General features: G+C 45.5%; 1 protein-coding gene across 2 annotated transcripts in view; it reads right to left on the bottom strand.

Annotated features, from left to right (window-relative positions):
* The window catches only part of Il1r2 (interleukin 1 receptor type 2), a 40,447-nt gene extending 25,453 nt beyond the window's left edge, over positions 1–14,994 (bottom strand). The window contains exon 1 of one of the 2 annotated variants that reach the window (XM_039082947.2): positions 14,762–14,994. In XM_039082947.2, the coding sequence (XP_038938875.1) occupies positions 14,762–14,775 (14 nt within the window). In that variant the 5' untranslated portion in view covers positions 14,776–14,994. The remainder of the gene's footprint in view (positions 1–14,761) is intronic. The other variant, NM_053953.2, reaches the window with a different exon arrangement.
* Between the last annotated feature and the right edge of the window lie 5,327 nt (positions 14,995–20,321).

The following is a 20,321-nucleotide window of genomic DNA, read 5'->3' as shown; positions in this document are numbered from 1 at the left end:
GCTTTCTCCCTAGCTCTAAGACAGAGTTCCCCAGGTCTTGGTGAGGACTCGCATAGGAAACTACATCTTCCCTGGGTCCCTGAACATTAATTATGTGGCTATGTGTTGGTTGCTGGCCTACAGTGCTGTGATAACACATCTCCAAGGCAAGACGAAAGTCAGACCTCAGGAACTCACCCCTGAATCTTTCAGAGTGCTCTGAGAAGTTAACAAACCTGTCCTTGTATTGGACTGTATCCATTGCTAAGAGGGAACCTGTTCCCAGTCTGCCTCTCTGCCTCAATTTGTCATTTCCCAAAATTAAAATTGATTCCCTTGACTTGAGTAGAGTGTCAGCTGGCTTCCTGACCTCAGTCTCATTAAAGATGGGATGAATGGGGGTAAGTGGCCAACGAAAAGAAAATACCTCAACTCCTGAAACCTGGGATGGAAAAACCCTGAGGAGAATTCAGTAAATTAATCTCACTTGGTCAGTGCGATTGCATATTGCATTTAGATGCAGGGCCAAGCATCTTTACTAAGATGATGTCGGTAAAGTGCATGGAAACGGTTTGCAGGGATGATAAGCTTTTGCCCTTTACCCTGGTATCTTCAGACTCGCTTAGCACACATCAAGTTAGGAGACTGTTAAGCCCCAGATTCTAATTCACTTGTATCTTCTTAGGAAGTCCCCACTTGGCTTCAACCAATGTTTCTGGCATTGCTGCGTACCAAGAGGATCACTTGGAAGCTTTCAAAAAGTACCCAACACCCTGTGAAATTGTACCTGAAAGCTGATCCCCAAAACAGTAACCATGATCTCCCCCAGTTGATACCAACCAGCAGTCAACATTTGAATACCCACTCAGAGATATGCTTAAAGACATGTGAATTAAATTCCCATCTGGATAGTTTTGCTTTTTCTAAATTCCAAAAGAAAGCAGGGGATGGGGTTGAAAAAAATACACATATCTGCTGCATCCCCAAATACAGCCTTCGAAACAGGAGGCAGAGAAGTCTCAAGGGGGTCAAGACCCTAGTGAGGTTCCAAATAGAAGGGAGCCAGCTCGTTGGAGTTTGGGGTTGTAGGCCTTGGGGGCTCTTGGAGACTGGTGCCCATAGAGACCCACGACAGGAGTTTCTCACAATAAATAGACTTGTGATACCATTTCATAGAGGTACTTAGAGTTTTTCTTCTCATGTTTCCTTCTTTTCACAGAATGATGCTATATCTGAAAGACCCATTTGCTAAAACTGCTTGTTAAAATCAGAAAACACGGTTGGAAAACTTGGCCTTGTTTTTTTCTCAATGTCTCTGCTATACATACACAGACCTCGTTCTTGTCCTCATTCTTTAAGTCAGACATTATAGCAACAACCCATCTAGCATTTCCTTTGTGTTTGGTATTATAAGTGACACAGATATGATTCAAAGTATATAGGAGGCTTATTCAGCTCCTGAACACTTAGGGGCTTGAGCATCCTAGGTCGCAATATATCTAGAAGATCCTTAAGTCAATGACCCTTAGACACCAAGAGACAACAATGAGGAGAGTGACCCTTATTTTACATACAATTCTGACATGCACTTAGAGATTCTACACACTCCTAACTTCCTGGCCTAGAGCATTCTGGGAGGCAGGGTATGAATATCTTGAGAGAATGAGTATACAAAAAGTGAATATCATATAGAAGTTCGTGACGCATTCCTCCCCTAAGACAGGTCCATCAGTTGTTCTTTGAAATCTCCCCATGGCCCTTCTCACAACATATACCACACAACTATTGGCTAGACCAGCTAACCGTTGTCACAGCAAGGCAGCCCAGCAGATCATCCCAATGCTGATGTCATAAACTGATTGTTCGCTCTTGATCGAAAGTCTTGATGCCACATAGAGGCTGACTAGCCAAGACCAGGCAGGGCTGACTGAGGACAGCTCCAAGATACAGGAGGGATCCAAGTCAGCTCCATGTTTCTCTCCGTTTCCTTACAGCAGGAATACCCATTCTCAGGGATGGCCAGGCAACACAGGCAGAAGCAAGCTATACTATGCTATGCCCTTTCTTACCTGCCCACATTCCTCTGGCCTCAGCAAGTCATAGGGCCAAGGAAAGCCCAACCCCAGCCGGGCTACTACAGAAACATTCCTGCTCTCTTCTGCGCTTGCTCTTTGCCTGCTTCTCCATGGGTAACAAGTTTCAGGTCACAATCTGCACCATGTTTATAGGCCTCTTGACTGCATGGTGTCCAATCATAGAAAGTACCAGGGAACATTCATGACTGAAATTCTACCTGAGCTATAACCTTAACCACTGCTGTGCCTCCCTTCCCTTGTGAACAGCTTGAAGGCACTGGGAATATGTGAGTAATCCTCCCTCATAAGTAGGGAATCTCAGAGTTCAAGGACTCAGACCTGCAGCCTTACTACCTAGCCACAGTGACCAGATGGTGGAGAGTTCTGCCTTAGGATGTATCCGACCTAGGACTTTCCCGAAAGCTCTTCTTACTTCCATGGGTCTCTCTCATTCACACTTTCTTGAAACACAAATATTCTCTATGTCTCACCTCTGACACTGCCCTCAGGTTTGGTAGCATGAAAGCCATACAAACATTAGGAGTTGCTTTGTCCTTTTAAGATGCTCAACCATACCTGCCAAGACTGAACCCCCAGTGAATGTGATTGTTGGGGAGAGGGCGGTAATGGGAAGAGGATGGGGAGGGGAACACCCATACAGACGTGGGTTATGGGGATGTTGGCCCGGAAACTGGGAAAGGGAATAACAATCGAAATGTAAATAAGAAATACTCAAGTTAATAAAGATTAAAAAAAAAAGATGCTCAACCATACATGTTGAACTATACTAGCTATACTAGCCCTAGCCAGACTTACTGATTCTCTAGTTGGTGTGTGAAAGAACTAAAAATGACGCCATGTCTATTTGATGCATTTGGACTAGAAAATAAAGCCAAATCTACAAGCGTATGGGCTAATGTCATAGCCACAGTGACTGTGACAAATACAGAACATACATTCCTTCATTTATATTTAGGTGAATATTATACCGTTTTATACAAGATATATGAGAAAAAATCAGAGTCTAAGGGGTTTGGCCCTGATGGTATATCTACAAAGAACTGGGGTTTAAACCCAAGACTACTGACTTCAAAGCCCCCTGTTCTTCAGAACTATACTTTCTATGGCAGAGACTCCTTTTTCCCTCCCCCAAAACCCATCTACCCTGTTTTGCCCAATAATATCCATGGCATCAACAGCCAACCCTCACACATACCATACTTCCCATCATCCTCTATGATGAGGAATATCTATGTGAGAAATTTTGGGCAGATAGAATGTCATTGAAGTGAGTAAGTGACCTGTGGAAGTCACTTAAGGTATTATTTATGAACCTCACAGCTCCACTTGCTAGGTATATGTCCAAAGGAAATGAAATCAGTGTGTCAAAGAGTCTCTCACGTTTATTCACAATAAACAAGATTTGGAGTCAATCCAATATCCAGACATGGATGAGTGAAAAATATGTTGCATATGTATAGATATGGAATACTGTTTTTTTATTATAAATTCTTCCACTTGTATCAACATAGGTAAAAGGGATATCATGCCAAGCAAAAGAAGCCAGATCTAGGCAATGACTGTTAAATCTCCCTTGGATGTGGAATCTGAAAATGTTGCTCATGTAGAAGTCATAGATAGAATAGAGGTGTTGATCACATAGATGTCACGGGTAGAATAGAAGTGTTGATCACATAGAAGTCATAAGGAGAATAGTAGTATTGATCACATAGAACTCATAGGTAGAATAGAGGTCTCCAGAGATGGGGGCGGGAACAGAAAAGATGTTGTCAACTGGTACAACATTAGAAGTAAACAGGAAGAATAAGTATTCTAATTGTACAAGATGATGGGTGACTACAGTCAACGAAGATGTACTATGTACTCCAAAGAAACTAGATTCTCAAGTGAGATCTATTACAAGTGGTTAGCATGCAAACTGCATGTAATCATTCATTATATAACATCTACATACTACCTCATCACATTGTATCCATAAGCATGTACCATTATCAGTCAGAAAAAAAATCAACATCACCAACAAGGTCTCTACCAATAGTCCTTCCTTTGGTCCTCTGTGTTCACCTTCACTGCCAGCTAGATTGTAGCCACCATCTTGGACCACAAGTTGAGAGGATTCATGGAAAGTGTTAGAACAATGAGAAGAGAGTTGACTACTGGGCCACCTTATTTTATTTGCTTCTATAATATGGAGCCAAACTTGATATGTGGCCTGTCTGGAGTTTGTTACATACATACATACATACATACATACATACATACATACATACATACATGCCAGAGGAAGGAGCCCTAAAACGTACCACCAGGGGCACTGTTCCTATAGCCCTCCTTCTGACACCAACCTGTTCCAGATCAGAAGTTTTCTGATGGTTGATTCTGAAAATTTAATTTTTCACTCAGGAGATGCCTTGCAGCCTCTGCTGGGATGAACTCAGTGCCCACCCCAAGGCCCATACTGTTCCTGAGTCAAGCTTTCCTTGGGTTTATATAGAAGTCTATAAACATGAATAAAATGGTTCTGACACCAAAATGTCAGGCTGTATTTACTCGGGCGTGGTCTCTGGCTGATGTTCCATAAAACCATGATGCCATGGAGTCAGAGGAGTGTGGTTTTGAAGGGAAATATTCCAGGTTTGTGTGTTTGACCGTTTAGTCTTCAACTAGTGGCACTGTTTTTGGAAGGTTGTGGAACCTTCAAGGGATGGATCCTTGCTAGAGGAAGTAGGTCACAGGGGCAGGCCTTGAGGTTTTATGGCCCAGCCTCACTTCCTATTCACACTTCGCTTCTTGACTGTAGATGCAATGTGACCAGCTTGCCTCTTACCCCTGCTCTCGTGCCTTCTGTACCATGCTGGACTATGCCCCCTTAAACTGTAAGCCAAAAGTAATTGGCTTTAAATTGCCTCTTGGCGGGTGTTTTGTTCCAGCAGCAGGAAAAGTAACTAATAAGAATTCTCCTCCAGGATCATCCTTAGGCAAAAGAATTTGAGGTGGGCCATTCTCTCTGGCTTGTCCATCTGGCCAATCAAGAAGATCACCGTTTCCAGAAGAAAAGGAAATCCTCTAGTGCACTCTTCCTTGAGTTCTGCTAGCCCCTGTCCCTGACCCAGGCTACCCCTAGTCAAGGGGCTGTCTTGGCTTCTCTCTCTCTGGACTTCAGCAAAACAAGTGCTTCCAAGTGACTTTCCCTGGAAGAGGCTTCAGGCAAGCAAACCACAGGCACAGAAAAGTGACAGTTTTCCATAATCAAAACCTCATGGAAGGCTGGAACCAAAATGGTTGTAGTGTAGGAAACATCGAGTCCTTGGCAAGCCCAGAGAGGGGAAGAAATCATCTGCTCCAGCTCCAAGCCAAACATTCTCCCTGCCCTACTTTCTTTAAACACGTCTCCAAATCACAGGCGACTTGATTTCTCTCATGGAGTGGGAGTTGACCTTGCTACTGGGAGGAAATCTCAAGGCTAGAACATTCCAAGCACCTGAGTTATGATTTGGCCTCTATTTTTTTTCTAGAAAAATAATCATTTTTCACACCTTGCGGGGATGGGCTGAAAAGTGGGGAGGGGAATAAGAAAATGCTGAGCGTGTGTGGAGACGATGCTATAAAGTGAAAGGCTCAGATGACCCAGCCCCAAGCGGACAGGCACTCACCCAGCCTGGCAGACTGAGCAGCTGTGCCCTTGATCAGGTGTTTGTGTCCTGACCTCTGCACATGGAGAATGCAGACAGCCTAAGAGCATGTATGTGATTACATCATCTCTCGCTCTGACTTTTATAAGCTACAAAAGGACTATAAACTGGAAAAAAAACAGTATGGGGCACTTCAGAATATATTCTACCTAGACTAATGTTATCTCCCTCTCTCTCCCTCTGTGCACACTATAAAATTCCATACATAGAAAGAAATATAGCAACTAAAAAAAAAATCACAGGTATCGTCCAACCTCTAATATGTCAGAATGCATATAAGAACAAATATGTTTTAACAGATTGAGAAGAAATAAATAAATGCAAACTTATGGCTGAGGAATCCCTGGCTCTAGGGGATGAACTGTGGTCATTGCTTTGCTAAACGGACAGCATCAAACTGCCTTCTAAGTACTTAAGTATCCATCCACAGATTAGGCAGCTCTCAACCCTCATTGCAGAAGCTTCTTTGGGGTAGGCAGCAGTTACTATGGAGACGGCTTGTCAAAGTGCACTGTGGAGTGCTCACCCATCCCTAAATGGGACATCTACCTCAACCCCCTCCCCAAAAAGGCTCAGTGGGCATCTTGCAAAGAGAAAAGAAAAGATTGTAAGAGTCTGAGATCAGTGAAGCCTGGTGCTTAATTGTGTCTTCTGGACACGACCGGACCATTGCACTCGTGAACGCAATAGCATCTGTGGCTGCCTGCAAGAGACCTGTGGAAGTTCAAGCCAGTCTACATGTCGGCATGCATGGCAGAGGGATCCTTGAAGCCCTGCCCCTGGCTGATGAGCCACTGACAGCTAGTGACTGCTATGAGACAGAGGGTCAGCTTTCTTTTGAGATGCAGCCCCCGGGAGGTCTCTCTTGGCCCAGTGAGTGGCTCTACACCACACACACACACACATACACACACACACACACACACACACACACACACACACACACACACACACACGTACAGACGCCACTAATTAGACTCAGTGGGTTATCAAAACAGAGCCTGAAATTGGCAGAGGGATATAGAGGTGGTTTGCGTGAAACCAGAGATGCATATCCGTGTGAAATTCTTTTTAAGAATCAATTGAAAATGATTAAATAGCCTATACTTTACTGAATGGGTCAGGTCTGAATTAACCTGAGAGAGTGAGCTTAAGTTTGTAATGATCCTCGTTTTGATGTCTGGAGGTTTTTGGGCAGCTGTCCCACTTCTGAATCAGACAGAACCATCACAGAAAGAACAGAACAAGGTGACAGCATTGAGGTGACAGCGTTGACTATTAGTCACATTGACTAGCCATTGGCTCAAGCGCCTACCGATTAGTCATATTTGGTGTATCGGTGTAGTAAACAAAATCCTAAAACCCCACACATGCCTCGAGCACACCATCCAGAGCATTCTGGTCGGAGAACAGTCACAACAAGGAGGTCTCGGGCAGGAAAGCTCAGAATTTTAGTCAGCAAAGGGCAGTGAGGATCCTTGGTGCAAGCAGGGAGAAGTGTAGAAAGAGATGGCAGCAGCTTTTAGCAGTGAGGGCTCTGGCTGGAGACAGAGTCCTTGATGGGCTCTTGAAAAGTCATTGCGATTCTACAGTAAAGAGAGCAACTCGCTTTCATCCCCAGAATAAAGGGAATTCTGCCCTTCAAGAAGCACAAGGGTGCTGTTTGTGATTGCATAGTAATGTTGAAATGAAAGTGGGCCATTCCTTAACCAAACCCCCACCCCCACCCCACCCTGCCACATAGACACCCTCTGGAGAATGCCAGGCAATGCCCCCAATCCAGTTCCATTAAAGATGGGAAATTCCCATCTTGAGACAAGTCCATAGTGTGAGACTTTTCTATCAGCCCAGAGCCCAAGTTCGCCCTCCTCTAAACAACATTCGTTGACCAGATTTTGCTATCTAGAGTCATTCTCAAGAAGCTCGTTCACACCGGTCAGTAGTCCTGGACCTCAGTGGGACTCTTCAGAAAAATACAGTGAGAAAAAGTACGTGGGACGGAAAGTGGGTGGCTCGTGCCCTTATCTGTATAAGGGACCCAACCGGGTAGAAATTTCAGAAGGACAGACATGTCACATGAAGAACTCACAGCCGTGCTAGAAAAGAGGAAGCATTCAACACATGCCTGGGCTCACTGGCGTTTTCTGAGAGGCGGTGGTTGCAGGGGTTAGTAACACGGCAAGGATAGGAAGCTGGAGGATCTGAGGGAAGCCTCAGAGTCCACCCTCTGAATCACGCCCCAGTTCCTGTTAGGTTCTACCTTACTGCCTGGAACTTTCTAGCATCACAGTCAAAAGCTGAGCTAACACCCATTATTACCATGCAAGAAATGTATCTAGTGTCGCCTAATGGAATCAGTAAGTTCGAAGGGATAAATCCAAATTATAGAGTGTGTTAATATACAAACATGAGCTCAAGATCACAGAGACAGATATATGCACATCTGTAAAGCTGGTCTCGAATTCTAAGCCTTTCTGGTACCTTCTTTCAGATTGACCCCTTAGTGATGGAGTCTTTAAATACAGATAATGGAGAGGGGAAACAGGCTCTGTCTTCATGGTGCAGTTTCCTAGGTAAGCCATCTTGGGCAACCCCCAAAGTCAGTTACACAATCTGAGTAGCAGTTTCTTCATCTCTTAAAATGCAAAGGCCGCTCTAATGAGACCTCGCTACCAAGTATGAATACCTGGGATTCAAAGTTGATCTGGATCTGGGCACACGTCTTTGTCTGGCTTCCAACGTTCATTCCCAAAGACTCAAATCAGTGGGTCATCATCAGATAATGTATACCATGTCAGCTCTTTTGCTTTAAGCCCTTTAACCAGCAAAGAACAGAACCAGCTCTCAGGACTGGGGGTTTCTCCTGAGCATCGGACTTCTGCCTTTGTTGGCCTGCTTCTAAGTGACTGGGTATTCTGTTGGCACTGGGGCTGAAGTCTGACTGCTAACACACATAGCACACCTTCCAACTCCTGTAACTTGAGTATAGGAAACAACACAAGCATCCAAATAACCAGTCACCCATTAAACTAATCCATCTAAAATATGACAGAGAGGACAAACAGGGACAGAAAGACTGTGAGAGCTAAAGGAGCCATAGGCTCTTAACACAGGTCACAGCACGAGCTTAACAGCCTTCCTCTGATACTCTCTCTCTCTCTCTCTCTCTCTCTCTCTCTCTCTCTCTCTCTCTCTCTCTCTTTGAGTGCGGCTCCTTTTGCAGAGTAGGTTAGACATTATAGATGGCCACAATCATGTCTTCCATCCCTTAGCCTTCTGTAGCGTTTCCCTCAGCCTTCTGTAGCGTTACCATCATCAGCCTGCTATCAAGAGGTGGAATCCAGCTCACCTCCCTTGAATATGGACGGCCTAGTAACTCAGGTGCAGCCAAAAGAATGCAGCAGAAGTACGTTCACCATGTGTGACTTCTGCAGCTACATCGGGGAGGTCTAAGCAGTTTCCACCTGGTTTCCTCACAGAAAATCAAGTCACCATGGAAGCAGCCTGATTGTCCCCAGGGAGGCTATAGGGAAGGGTCTTGGCGGAGCTGTCAGCAACCTCTCAGATGCCCTCAAGGGGACCACCCATGAGCGGTAAGCCATCTTAGACTCCACAAACATGTCCATTCATTAACTGATAACCATTGATAGAACTCAGATGAAATACACAATGGAGAGGAATTGTCTGGCTTTTCACAAGTGTATGGTCTAGGGGATATATGAGTTGTAACGACAAAGTGGTGGTTGTGACAAGCGACCACATTTTAGTGTAATTTTTCAAGGAGCAAAGGGTAAGTGCTCGTTCAAAAGCCAGTTCAAGGGGCTGCCAGAGGCAGAGTGGAGCACAGGTTGACTGTGTTTGAGATCCTGGAGGATGGAAGGAGGATTGATCAATGGTAAAAAATTAGATGGTTGATTATGGGAGAAAATGCATCCGGCAAACAGCAGGTGTCTGCCCAAAGGGACAGGAAAAGAAATAAGACGATTTGCACAGAACAAGGCAAAGAACCATCTAGGGTCTGGAAGAGCAAACACAAGCTTTGCCCTCCACATTAGTGTCCCAACAAGAACACTGGGATGCAAGGGCACAAAACAGCCTTGGGTGACAGAGAACACTCCGCTTCAAGCTCTTTTATGTACGATAGAGCAGGGGCTATGTTTCATGAAGGCATACTGTAATCGCCTTCCAGAGTGTCTTTACTGCTCGTCTTTCTTGCCCCAGGAGCATAATCACAACACACTGCTCAGAAAGGATAGAAGGATGTAGGTAAGACATGGAGAAAGCTCCTTCCCGGTAGGAAGACACAAGCAGAAGAGAAAGGTCCTTAGGAGTCTGAGAAAAATGGGAAAGAAAGGTACCAGATAGACCTAACCTGTTTTGAAACTCAAAAGAGAAACAGAAAAGAATTTTGATTCTTTTTAGGAAGCCAGAAGCAGAACTTTTGTTCATTACAAGTGGATCTGTGTAGGAACCCCACCTTGGTGCTCTTAGTGAATGGAAATGACAGAAAGGAAAGGCAGTAATGATGTGATATATCAGCAGAAGGGACGCTAGGTTTTTAGAAGACTGCTCACTGCTAGTCTCATTCAACAGAAAGTGTTTGGACCTTGCCCTGTACTTCCACTGGAGAAAGGGAAGCAAACCAAGAACTGGGCTGAGGCCACAAACAGGAAAGGGATTGACCCAGTTGGGGCTACAGTTGGAAGGAGTAGCCAGAGAAGGAACCCAGGCAGGTTCTACTTATCATGTCCCACTACTTTACCAAGGTCCCGAACTCCACTCTCTGGTGCTTCAGCTTTCTTGGTGCCCCCAGCCATCCCCACAGTTCAGTGACAGATGTGGCAGTATCCACTCAGATCGTTTGGGGGTGGGTCCCCCACTGGTTACTGATGATTTTTGACTGTCACCTAGACATTCTGAACCAGAGTGGAGAACAAAGTTTGGCAAATGCAGAGGACTGGAAGAGCCCATGAGGAGCACAAAGGACAAGTTGGCCAGAACATTGGCTGTCACATACCTTAGGCATTAGACTATGGTGTTTCCCAGCCATGGATCCCAGTAGTAGGGACTTTAGGACCAGGCGGATATACACACAACTCTGAGGAAGCCAATGAGTAACCCCCAAGTCAGCATATACACATCCAGAACATTCCCTACCATTCACTGGGAATGAGCCTAGAAGGCTAGAAGGGACAGAGGAGGAACTAGAATGTGCATCTACCCAAAGGAATCTGATGAGACCAAAAGAGCATCCTGGGGCATCTGAGACAGAGAGGAAGCATAATAGCAGGCTGAACTTGCTCCTCTGTGTACAGAAGACTTGGGAACCAAATGAGATTCTTCTTACAACCGTGAATAAGAACAAAAGGGGCAATGATCCACAGCAGTATAAAGTTTCTCTATATACTATACTGAAGTTTCTTTATTATACACACACACACACACACACACACACACACACACATTAGAAACTATATCAGGGCAGATAGGACTCTTCTTTTCATGCTTTGAAAGATTATATCCCACTCTCCAGAAATTAAATCCACCTAGAATGGCCTATCTTCTAAGAGTCACCAAGGACAACAGCTAAATGTTCTTTCTCTGAGGGTCACTGAGAACAGCAACTATCCTGAGTCCTACATGACAAATATCCATGAGAAACAATAAAGGTCAGCAGTGAGCACACAATCAACACACACACACACACTCACATACACACACAGTCATAAACACACATACACATGCATACACACACTCACATACACACATACATATGCACATGCCAAACACATGCACACATATACACACTTAGAATCCAAGAACTTTTTATCTATACTGTGTGGGAAAATCCTTTGCCATAAGAAATTGTAATCTTTGACTGGAAGTTACCGCAGACTCAGTATGTTTTCCATGGTCTCCAAAACCCTTGGCTCTGCCCAAAGAGCAACATTCCTTTCTCACACTGAACCCTCTAGCTTCTCTCAGCTGTAAAACAAAATCACCACCATGTTCCTGAAGACGTCCCCACGAAGCTTGCAATCTGAAACCCTATGTCCAGAATTTCCCTCCCAGCCACTCCAGCTAACATAACTGCGCAAGGGGACATGATAGATACCGTGTACCCAGGTTCAGTTAGGTGGGGTCTAAACCCCAGCTGCCAATGCACACATCTCTTCCTGCTTTGACTGTTTTAGGAGATCTGAGTGGAAACACAAGTGCTTACGTTTCTAGTAAGTTCCCAAACGATGCCGAAGCCACTGGTCCAGGGAGTATGCTTTCAAAACCACTTCCTTAGGACGGACAGGAAGTTTCATGTCCTGTATATCCTGTAGCAAGCCTATGGGGTAGTACGCAAGCATGTGTGCATGCACATGAGCACACACACTCACACACACTCACACACACTCTCACACATACTGGAAGTGAGAGAGACAGAGACATGAAGAGAGGGAGAGAGGGAGAGACAGAGACAGACACACAGAGAGAGACAAAGGCAGATAGATACAGAGACACTGAGAGAGGGAGAGAGACAGAGACAAGAGAGAGGGAGAGACAGAGAGAAGGAACGTCAAAACAATATTAATTGAGCAGTTGTTCTCTGCAAACCCTGCTTTAAAAGTGGCCCTGAGGGCCAGGAGAAGTTATAAGGGATCATCAAGATCTGGCACAGTTGACCAAAGATATGCTAGCAGGAGCAAGAGATGACTGATAGATGCTGTGTTCATCTGCAGTGTTGTAGACACTGCTACATTGTATCTTGGGTTAGTGCACACGGCAAAGAGAAAGATGTGTTTTCTATTGCGTGAAACCAGTAACCATACACTCATCTGCTGTAGGTGGGATGTCTAGGCTCAGCTCAGATGGTTTCTCTGCTTAAAGTCCTTCCTGGTTATAGCCAAGCATCAACTGGACTCTGTTCCTTTTTGAGCCTCTGGTCCTTGTCCAAGTTTACACGGCGGTTATGATTGCAGTACTGAAGCCCCTGCTTCTGATCAACTGAAAGACCACTGAGCTTCTAGCCTGAAGCCTCTCTTCAAGGCCAACAGCCTATCTGATGCTGCTTCGAACCTCTTTGACTCTGACCACCAGACCACAAAGAGAGAGGCTCTTACAAGGATTCTACCAACCTGCTCTTCCTTCAGCTTAACTAACAGCCTGAGGTGCCCCACAAAGTCCCTCAGCCTTACTATATAAGGTAGTACAATAGAAGTACTATATAATACTATATAGTAGCAGTAGAACTATATAAGGTAGCATGTCCGTAAAGATTCATCTGTTTATACGCCCCAGTCTTACTCAATGAGAGGTGATTCAACAGGGCATGAATCAGTTGTTCGCATTCTACAGTCCTGCCTGTTACACACATGTAAAGCATCCGATAACTATGACCTCTGGAACATTCAAGACTCACCCAATGCTTTACGTTTACTCACTCCCAAGTCAGGTATCTTCCCTGACTCTTGAAGGCTCGGTTACTCACAACATGATCAACACGTGTGAGGAATGCAGATGCCCAGGCCCTGCATCAGCGCTCAGGAATAGAAATCACCTGCGTGTTTACAAGACTCCTGGGAGATGCAAGAAACAGTGATCTCACAAATTCCTTGTCCCCAGATAACTCTGTCCTGGGCTTGCTAATGATCATGAGCCTCATCCTATCTCCTAAGAAATAGTCCTCCAAACGGGCTCTTCCCACACAAGCAGTTCTAGCACGCAATCGAGTCCTTCAGCACACGCCCACAACTACTGAATCTGAAAAAAAAAATCTGTGTGGGCCAAGCAATGTGTGTCATAGGCAAATATGGTAAAGGCCAAGTTTGAGAATCTGGTAAACACAGTAGTCCGAGGCTCCAAGAAAAAGCACCCGCATCAACTCTGCTGTCACTAGAGGCTGGCCCTGTTATCCTGGGGTATGGGAGGAGGGGCCTGATCACGTGATCACTCGGATCTCTCGCTGTCAAAACAGTTGGAATAGGAGGGTGAGATGAAAATGAGGGCGGCTTGGGGAAGCCCAGGCCAACCTGCAGCACATGAGGGAGGGCCCATCCCCCCAGCACTCCCAGCTAAGAGAGGGAAAAGAATGCACTGAGACAGGTGAGGCTCAGAGACGCCCCCGGGGAAGACATTCTTCCGCACTTTTGCCTGTAGGAACAAGACGCTGATTCCAGAGAGCGAGCCTCCTGGTAAGGCAGAGCTAGAGGAGGGTGAGGTTGATGGGAGCTGATTTGGAACACCGAAGGAAGCCAGTAACATCCCACTGCAAGCCGGGTCCAGGGCGGGACTGGGAAGGACAAACCAATCCTCTGCCTCTATTTACACAGTAGGAACCCCAGAGAGAAGCGCTGGCCAAGATCACCCTGTGTGAGGAAGCTGAGGTCAGAGACATATAAACTAGGGATCGGAGTGGGGAAAAGGCTCCAAAAGGGAGTGGGGGACCAAAGTGAAGCAGGAGAGGAGGAAGAAAAAAAAAAAAAAGCAGCAAAGCGTTTATCTGATAATTGTGTGTGCCAGGCAGGTCTTAGAGTGCTGCTCAGTCTGCCTTGAAGCTATGGTTTCTGAGAGGCTCCAGGTTAAGAAGAAAAAAAAAAAAAAAAAAAAAACCACCCTAGGAAAGTCCCAGAAGCCTTCTATTGCGCTCTGCGCTCTGCTCCAGATGCTGGGGGAGCCCAAGGTAAGAACCCCGCCCACTCCCTTCCTCTAAGTGGATTCTAGATGCAGGTCCGTTCCCTGCTGCCTGGAACTGTGGACATTCCTCGGAAGCTATCTGATCTAGTCCTCCAGACTTTTTTTTTCTTCCAACGGAGAAACCGAAGTAGGAAAAGACCAAGAGATAAAGTGACCTTCTGCACACAGGTGGAGCCGCTCACCGAGGAGACCGCTCACCCAGAGGATGCCCAGAGCCACAAAGAGAGGTTGCCTGAGGTCCTATTAAACACAGAGGTGATGTTCGGCGGCTCCCTGGTGTCTCTCCCTGCCTCCTTCCCACCTTCTTACCTGGAGCTCTGCATTCGTGTACCTTGCAGTTTCTTGGCTGGCTGAGGAAGGCTGTCAATCAGGACAGACTTTCACCTTCTATGATGTCCCAGCAGCCCCCAGAGGGATTTATAGGCTCCTGCTTGTGGTTCCCTAACTGGGCCGAGTCACTCACTCTAATTGGGTGGTGGTGGACACACCTTTTCCCTCCTCACAGGGAGCACCCTGCTCTCTGTGCTTTGTGCGTACATCCTTGGCTTATGGGGAAGTGGCCTAGGAAACTCTGAGTTTCCCTATTTGTGTGTGTGTGTGTGTGTGTGTGTGTGTGTCGCTAGAGTGACATATTTCCAGCCCAGAACACATTTCAAAGTGATGCTGCCTGTATATCAAGAAGTTGTAAACAGTTTCACAGGTGAGATGTCACCCCATCAACTGGATGCTGGCTAAAACTCAACCATGGTCCCATTAAAGAGAAAAGGTTTTTTTGTTTTTTTTTTGTTTGTTTGTTTGTTTTGTTTGTTTGTTTTTGTTTTTTTTTTAATAAGTGGGACATAAGATCGCCACTCCTACCCCAAGAACTCTTCTTGAATTTAAGGAGGATTGAATATATGGGCTTGTTTTAGGGGCCTCGGTTTGACTGTTTGTGTGCTTTGTTTTGTTTTGTTTTGTTTTGTTTTTAACTTTCCATGAGTTGTCTCAAAGGCAGGTGATGTAAAGCACTGACTTTCTTTTTTTCCCGTTTGCGGAATTGCACTAATAGTAGTTTCTGTTCTTACAAAAATTCCTCATTAACTCCCTAAAAGGTCCAAAACATACTCCATCCCTCTCATTCACAAGGTACCTTCACACAGTGGGCCGGGCAGATCTCAGGCAGAAGCTAGACACCGTGGTCTATCACTGGGTGAATTTAGAGAGCCATGTGGGAGAGAATGAGGCTTGGCTCTGGCCTCTCCAGAGACAAGCACCAGGACTTGACCCCCCCCCCCCTAATCTTCAAGCTCTATGCCATCCCCACAGTGCTGGACAGTGCTCTCACTTGGCCATGAAAGCATCGAGCAGCATACAGTAGGTTATCTAGAGGACCCCCTATTGGGGGACAGAAAAGAATGCTTTGAGAAATATACTTTTAAATCCAGCACTGCAAATGATAGTCATAATATCGGTGATGGAACAAACAAACAACCCCAGTTAATAATGTTTTACAAAACTGGGCGGGAGGGAGCACCTCAGCAGCCTGGCCAAGGTGCTCCCCCTGAGGAATCAGCCTTAGGGCCTGGCTAGTATAAAAGGCAGATTATCTGTGGGGAGGGAAGGGGACCTGGAAAAAGGGGTACAGGCAGAGAAAGGAAAAGGGACAGAGAAGGACAGAAAGGAAAAGGAAGAAGCCAGTCTGGAACACGTGGGGAAGAGGGGGAAGGAGAGCGGGAGGGAAGGAAAGAAAGAAGGGAGAGAGACAGAGAGACAGAGAGGGAAAGGGAGAGGAGAAGGGAGAGAGAGAGAGAGAGAGAGAGAGAGAGAGAGAGAGAGAGAGAGAGACCTTGAGAGCACTGAAGCACTGAATCCTAACCACTAGACCACCAGAGAGGTAAGAGCAATCTTTTTATAGCCTGTCTCCAGACTTGTACCTGATAGGCGGGGCTGTTGCTAGGCAACTGTTGGGCGGAGCCTAGAGGAATTGCCAATAATTAACCCTGATGATGTCTTCTACATTGTTTATATCAGCTCTTCACATCCCTACAGGTGAAAAGACAGAAGCAAAAACATTCAAAGAAAAGTATTAAGACTTCCACACTCACAACAGGAATCTCAAGGCCAGGGCTGGAGAGACAGAGACAGCTCGGCTCCACTGTTAAGAGTGCATAAGGCTCTTACAGAGATCCCACATTCAGTTCCATGTTAAGTCGACTTGTCTCCATCTCCAGGGGAATCCTACTTCCTCTTCTTGTCTCGGAGGACAGTGTTCTCATGCACTTAGCCACGCAGGTACACACACAGACACATAACTTTAAAAAATGAAACAAAAGTATTTTTTCAAGTCTCAAGATCGTTAAAATTGCCTTTTGACAGCAGGGAAGGTAATTCTTAGAACTTCAAATTTCATGCTGAATAAATAGTATCTAATAAAAAAAATGTGAGATTGGAAACTCGGACACAATCAACCCATCCTCCAGATGAGAAAGAGCAAACTGAGGTCAGCAAACTGTTTGAGTTAGCTATGTTAATTTAATCATGTATAGAACTGATTATACTGGATGTCTTGGTTATGGTTTCTACTGTGATAAAACTCCATAACCAAAAGCAACTTGGGGAGGAAAGGGTTTATATCATGTTACAACTCCATCATCCAGAAAAGACAAGGCAGAAACCTAGAAGAGGAACTGAAACAAGCCGAAAAGCTTGCTCCCCTAGCTCAGCCTGCTTCTCTTCACTCTCCAGAACCTCCTGTCCAGAAGCTGGACAACCCACATCAATCATTAGTCAAGCAAATACTTCACAGTCTTGCCTACAGGCCAACCCGTCAGACACATTTTCCTAAGATTCCTTCTAAGAGGTCCCAAGGCCTGACACTATTACTGACGCTTTAGGTTACTTCAGACAGGAGCCTAGCATGACTGCCCTCCCAGAGGCCCAAAAAGCAGCTGAAAGAGTCAGATGCAGATACTTACACCCAACCAATGGACAGAACCCCTGTGGTTGAATTAGGGAAAGGCTGGAAGAAGCTGAGGAGACCCCATAGGAAGACCAGCAGCCTCAACAAACCGGGACCCCAAGATCTTTCAGACACTGAGCCACCAACCAGACAGCATTCACCAGCTGACATGAGGCCCCAGAGGACTGCTGGGTTCAGTCAGAGAAGAAGCGCCTAACCCTTGAGAAACTTGAGGCCCCAAGAAGTGTTGACACCTTGTCTCTTGGAGACAAGGGAGGAGGAATGGGATGTGGAACTGTGGGAGGGCAGACCAGGACTGTAAAAAAAAAAAAAAAATTAATATCAAGAAGAAGAAGAAGAGGAGGAGAGGAGGAGGAGGTAGAGGAAGAAGAGAAAGAAGAGGACGTAATAATAATAATAATAATAATAATAATAATAATAATAATAATAATAATAATAACGTAGATTCCCTCTTCCCTGGTACATCTATCAAGTTGACAAAATCCAACAAGGATACTGGGTAATGATCTTACAAAGCTATAAGTGCCCCAAAATGAGGGCAAAGGGTAAGTATTAAATTATATTCATGTTTATTCCTCCCCCCTTCCCCCACCACAGAACTCTTGAAGGAAGATTACTTGCTTTTGTTTCTTAATTCTGGCCTTCTTAACTCATGGTAAGAGTAAGCTTTACATTTTGAGTCAAATACATATCAAAGACAGAGATCCACGCCAAGAGGAAGGTCTCCCTGGGTGCCACCACCATCCCAGCATAAGGGCCATGCAAATAGCTGACGAGGATCCCAAGCACTCAATAACAAAGGTGTGCGCACACAGCTTAAGGTAGCCTCAGAGGAGAAGGAAGACCATGCCAGATGCCTTTGTCCACACTCAGGAGGAACCATGGCCCTTGTGATCTATAAAGGGGAATTTGCTCAATCTTATTTTCTATCTTTGGAAAAACTTGATTATCACACTGGTTGGGTTTTGTTGACTTAACATGAACCTACATATATATTGGAAAGAAGGAGATTTTAATTGGAGAAATGTCTCCATCAGACCGGCCTGTAGGCAAGTCCATGTGGGGATTTTCTTGATTATTGATTGCTATGGGAGGGTCCACCTCACTAGGCAGCAGGGGACTGGCTGTCACCCCGGAAGGATGGTCCTGGATAATCTAAGAAATGCAGTCCGAACAATCCAAGAACAAATCAGTAAGCAGAATCTCCCCAGTTTCCCACCCTGAGTTCTCTTCATGAAGAACGGTAAACTGTAGTCTGAAATTAGCTCTTCCCTCCCCAGCTGTCTGTGGTGGTGTTTACCATAGCATTACAAACTTAGCGTAGGCAATCATAGAGTCTAATGATCCTTTCAAGTCCTGATGTTCAAGGCCTGGTTTGGGAATGCCAGGAATCCCAGCAACTTGGGAGACAGAAGCCAGTGGATCTCTGTGAATTCAAGGCCAGCCTGCTATATAGAGTTCCTGTCTAGCTAGGGATAAATGGTAAGAGAAGAAGAAGAAAAAGGTGGAGGAGGAGGAGGAGGAGGAGGAGGAGGAGGAGGAGGAGGAGGAGGAGGAGGAGGAGAAAGAGGAGGAAGAGGAGGAGGAGAACAAGAACAAGAAGAACAAAAACAAGAACAAGAAGAACAAGAAGAGCAAGAACAAGAACAACAAGAACCAACAACCACCACCTACTACTACTACTACTACTACTACTACTACTACTTCTGAAGGTCAAACCCAGTAGTGACAGGGACTAAATCCCCAGGCCTCTGCAGGACCCATGGAACAATGGTTACTTCTGTATCTGTCTGTCTTTCATTCATGGGCCCAGCAGCAATAAGATGTTCAGTTCAACTTCCCCACCAGTGGATGGGAAATGACCAAGATCCTTTGAGGTTCAAAATGCCTGTTACCCAAGATGCTTGTTGCAAATGCTGAGACAGATATTCCTCCTCTGTTAGACCCAATGTGATTCGGTCTCCGAAACCAGCAGCCATCCCTAAAAACCCTGTGGCAAGGTCCATTTAGTGATGTGCAGCCCAGAGAAGGGAGGAAGGTGGCTGGAAGACAGTACGTGTGAGCCACCGACATCACACATGTGTCCCGGGATCGAGGGGACGGTCTGAGCTCTGAATACTCTGGCATATTGTCCTTACCATTCACTTGTCCTCATCAGATCCAAATTCTGTGGTTTTGATGGAAAAAAATATGGTCATCAAACACTAGGGTAAAATTTACAGCGAGACATCATGCGGTTGAAAATTCTAAGCCCTACTCTGGTCAGCTGGGTAATAGAACTCTGTGCCTTTTTTCATATGGACGTGAGGAAAACGATTCTTGCTCATAAGCACTTCATAGATTAAAGACAGGAAGAGAAAACGGGTTTCAGGCTCCTCTTCTTTGGAAAATGAGATGAAGACAAGGGACAGAGTGGAGAGGATGAGATCTGCATTTGTTCCTTGTTCCTACGTCATTCTGGAGGTCAAGGTCTACATGGGCCTCAGTGGGCTAAAATGAATTGTGGTCAATACTGGGTCCATTGAGCCACAAGGGCAGCGTCCATGTTGTGGCCTTTTTCCAGCCTCGGTGGCAAACTGGATCATGGACTATAGCTCTGCACACAACACACTCTTCCCCCTTTGGCTGTCTTACCACCATTCCCTGAAGCGCCAAACCCAGGCCCGTCTCCCCACCTGGAAATCCTTAACTTACATTAGCAAAGTCCCTTTCTCCACATTAGGCGACATATTCCCAGCTTCCAAAGACTCAGACGCAGGCATCTTTTGGCTCAGTCATTCGGCCTCCCATGAGTTCCAGTCTCCCTTCCAATGTTCCCAACCTGCACTTTATGATTCTAGATAGAACCTTGAGGTGATTGCTTCCAGGATGCCCACATTCATCTGGAGTTCCAGCTTGGCTGTGTTTACT

This window comes from Rattus norvegicus, chromosome 9, assembly GCF_036323735.1.
Source record: "Rattus norvegicus strain BN/NHsdMcwi chromosome 9, GRCr8, whole genome shotgun sequence".
NCBI lineage: Eukaryota > Metazoa > Chordata > Mammalia > Rodentia > Muridae > Rattus > Rattus norvegicus.
Note: the sequence above shows the minus strand (reverse complement) of the source record. Positions and strands in the feature narration are given on the sequence as shown.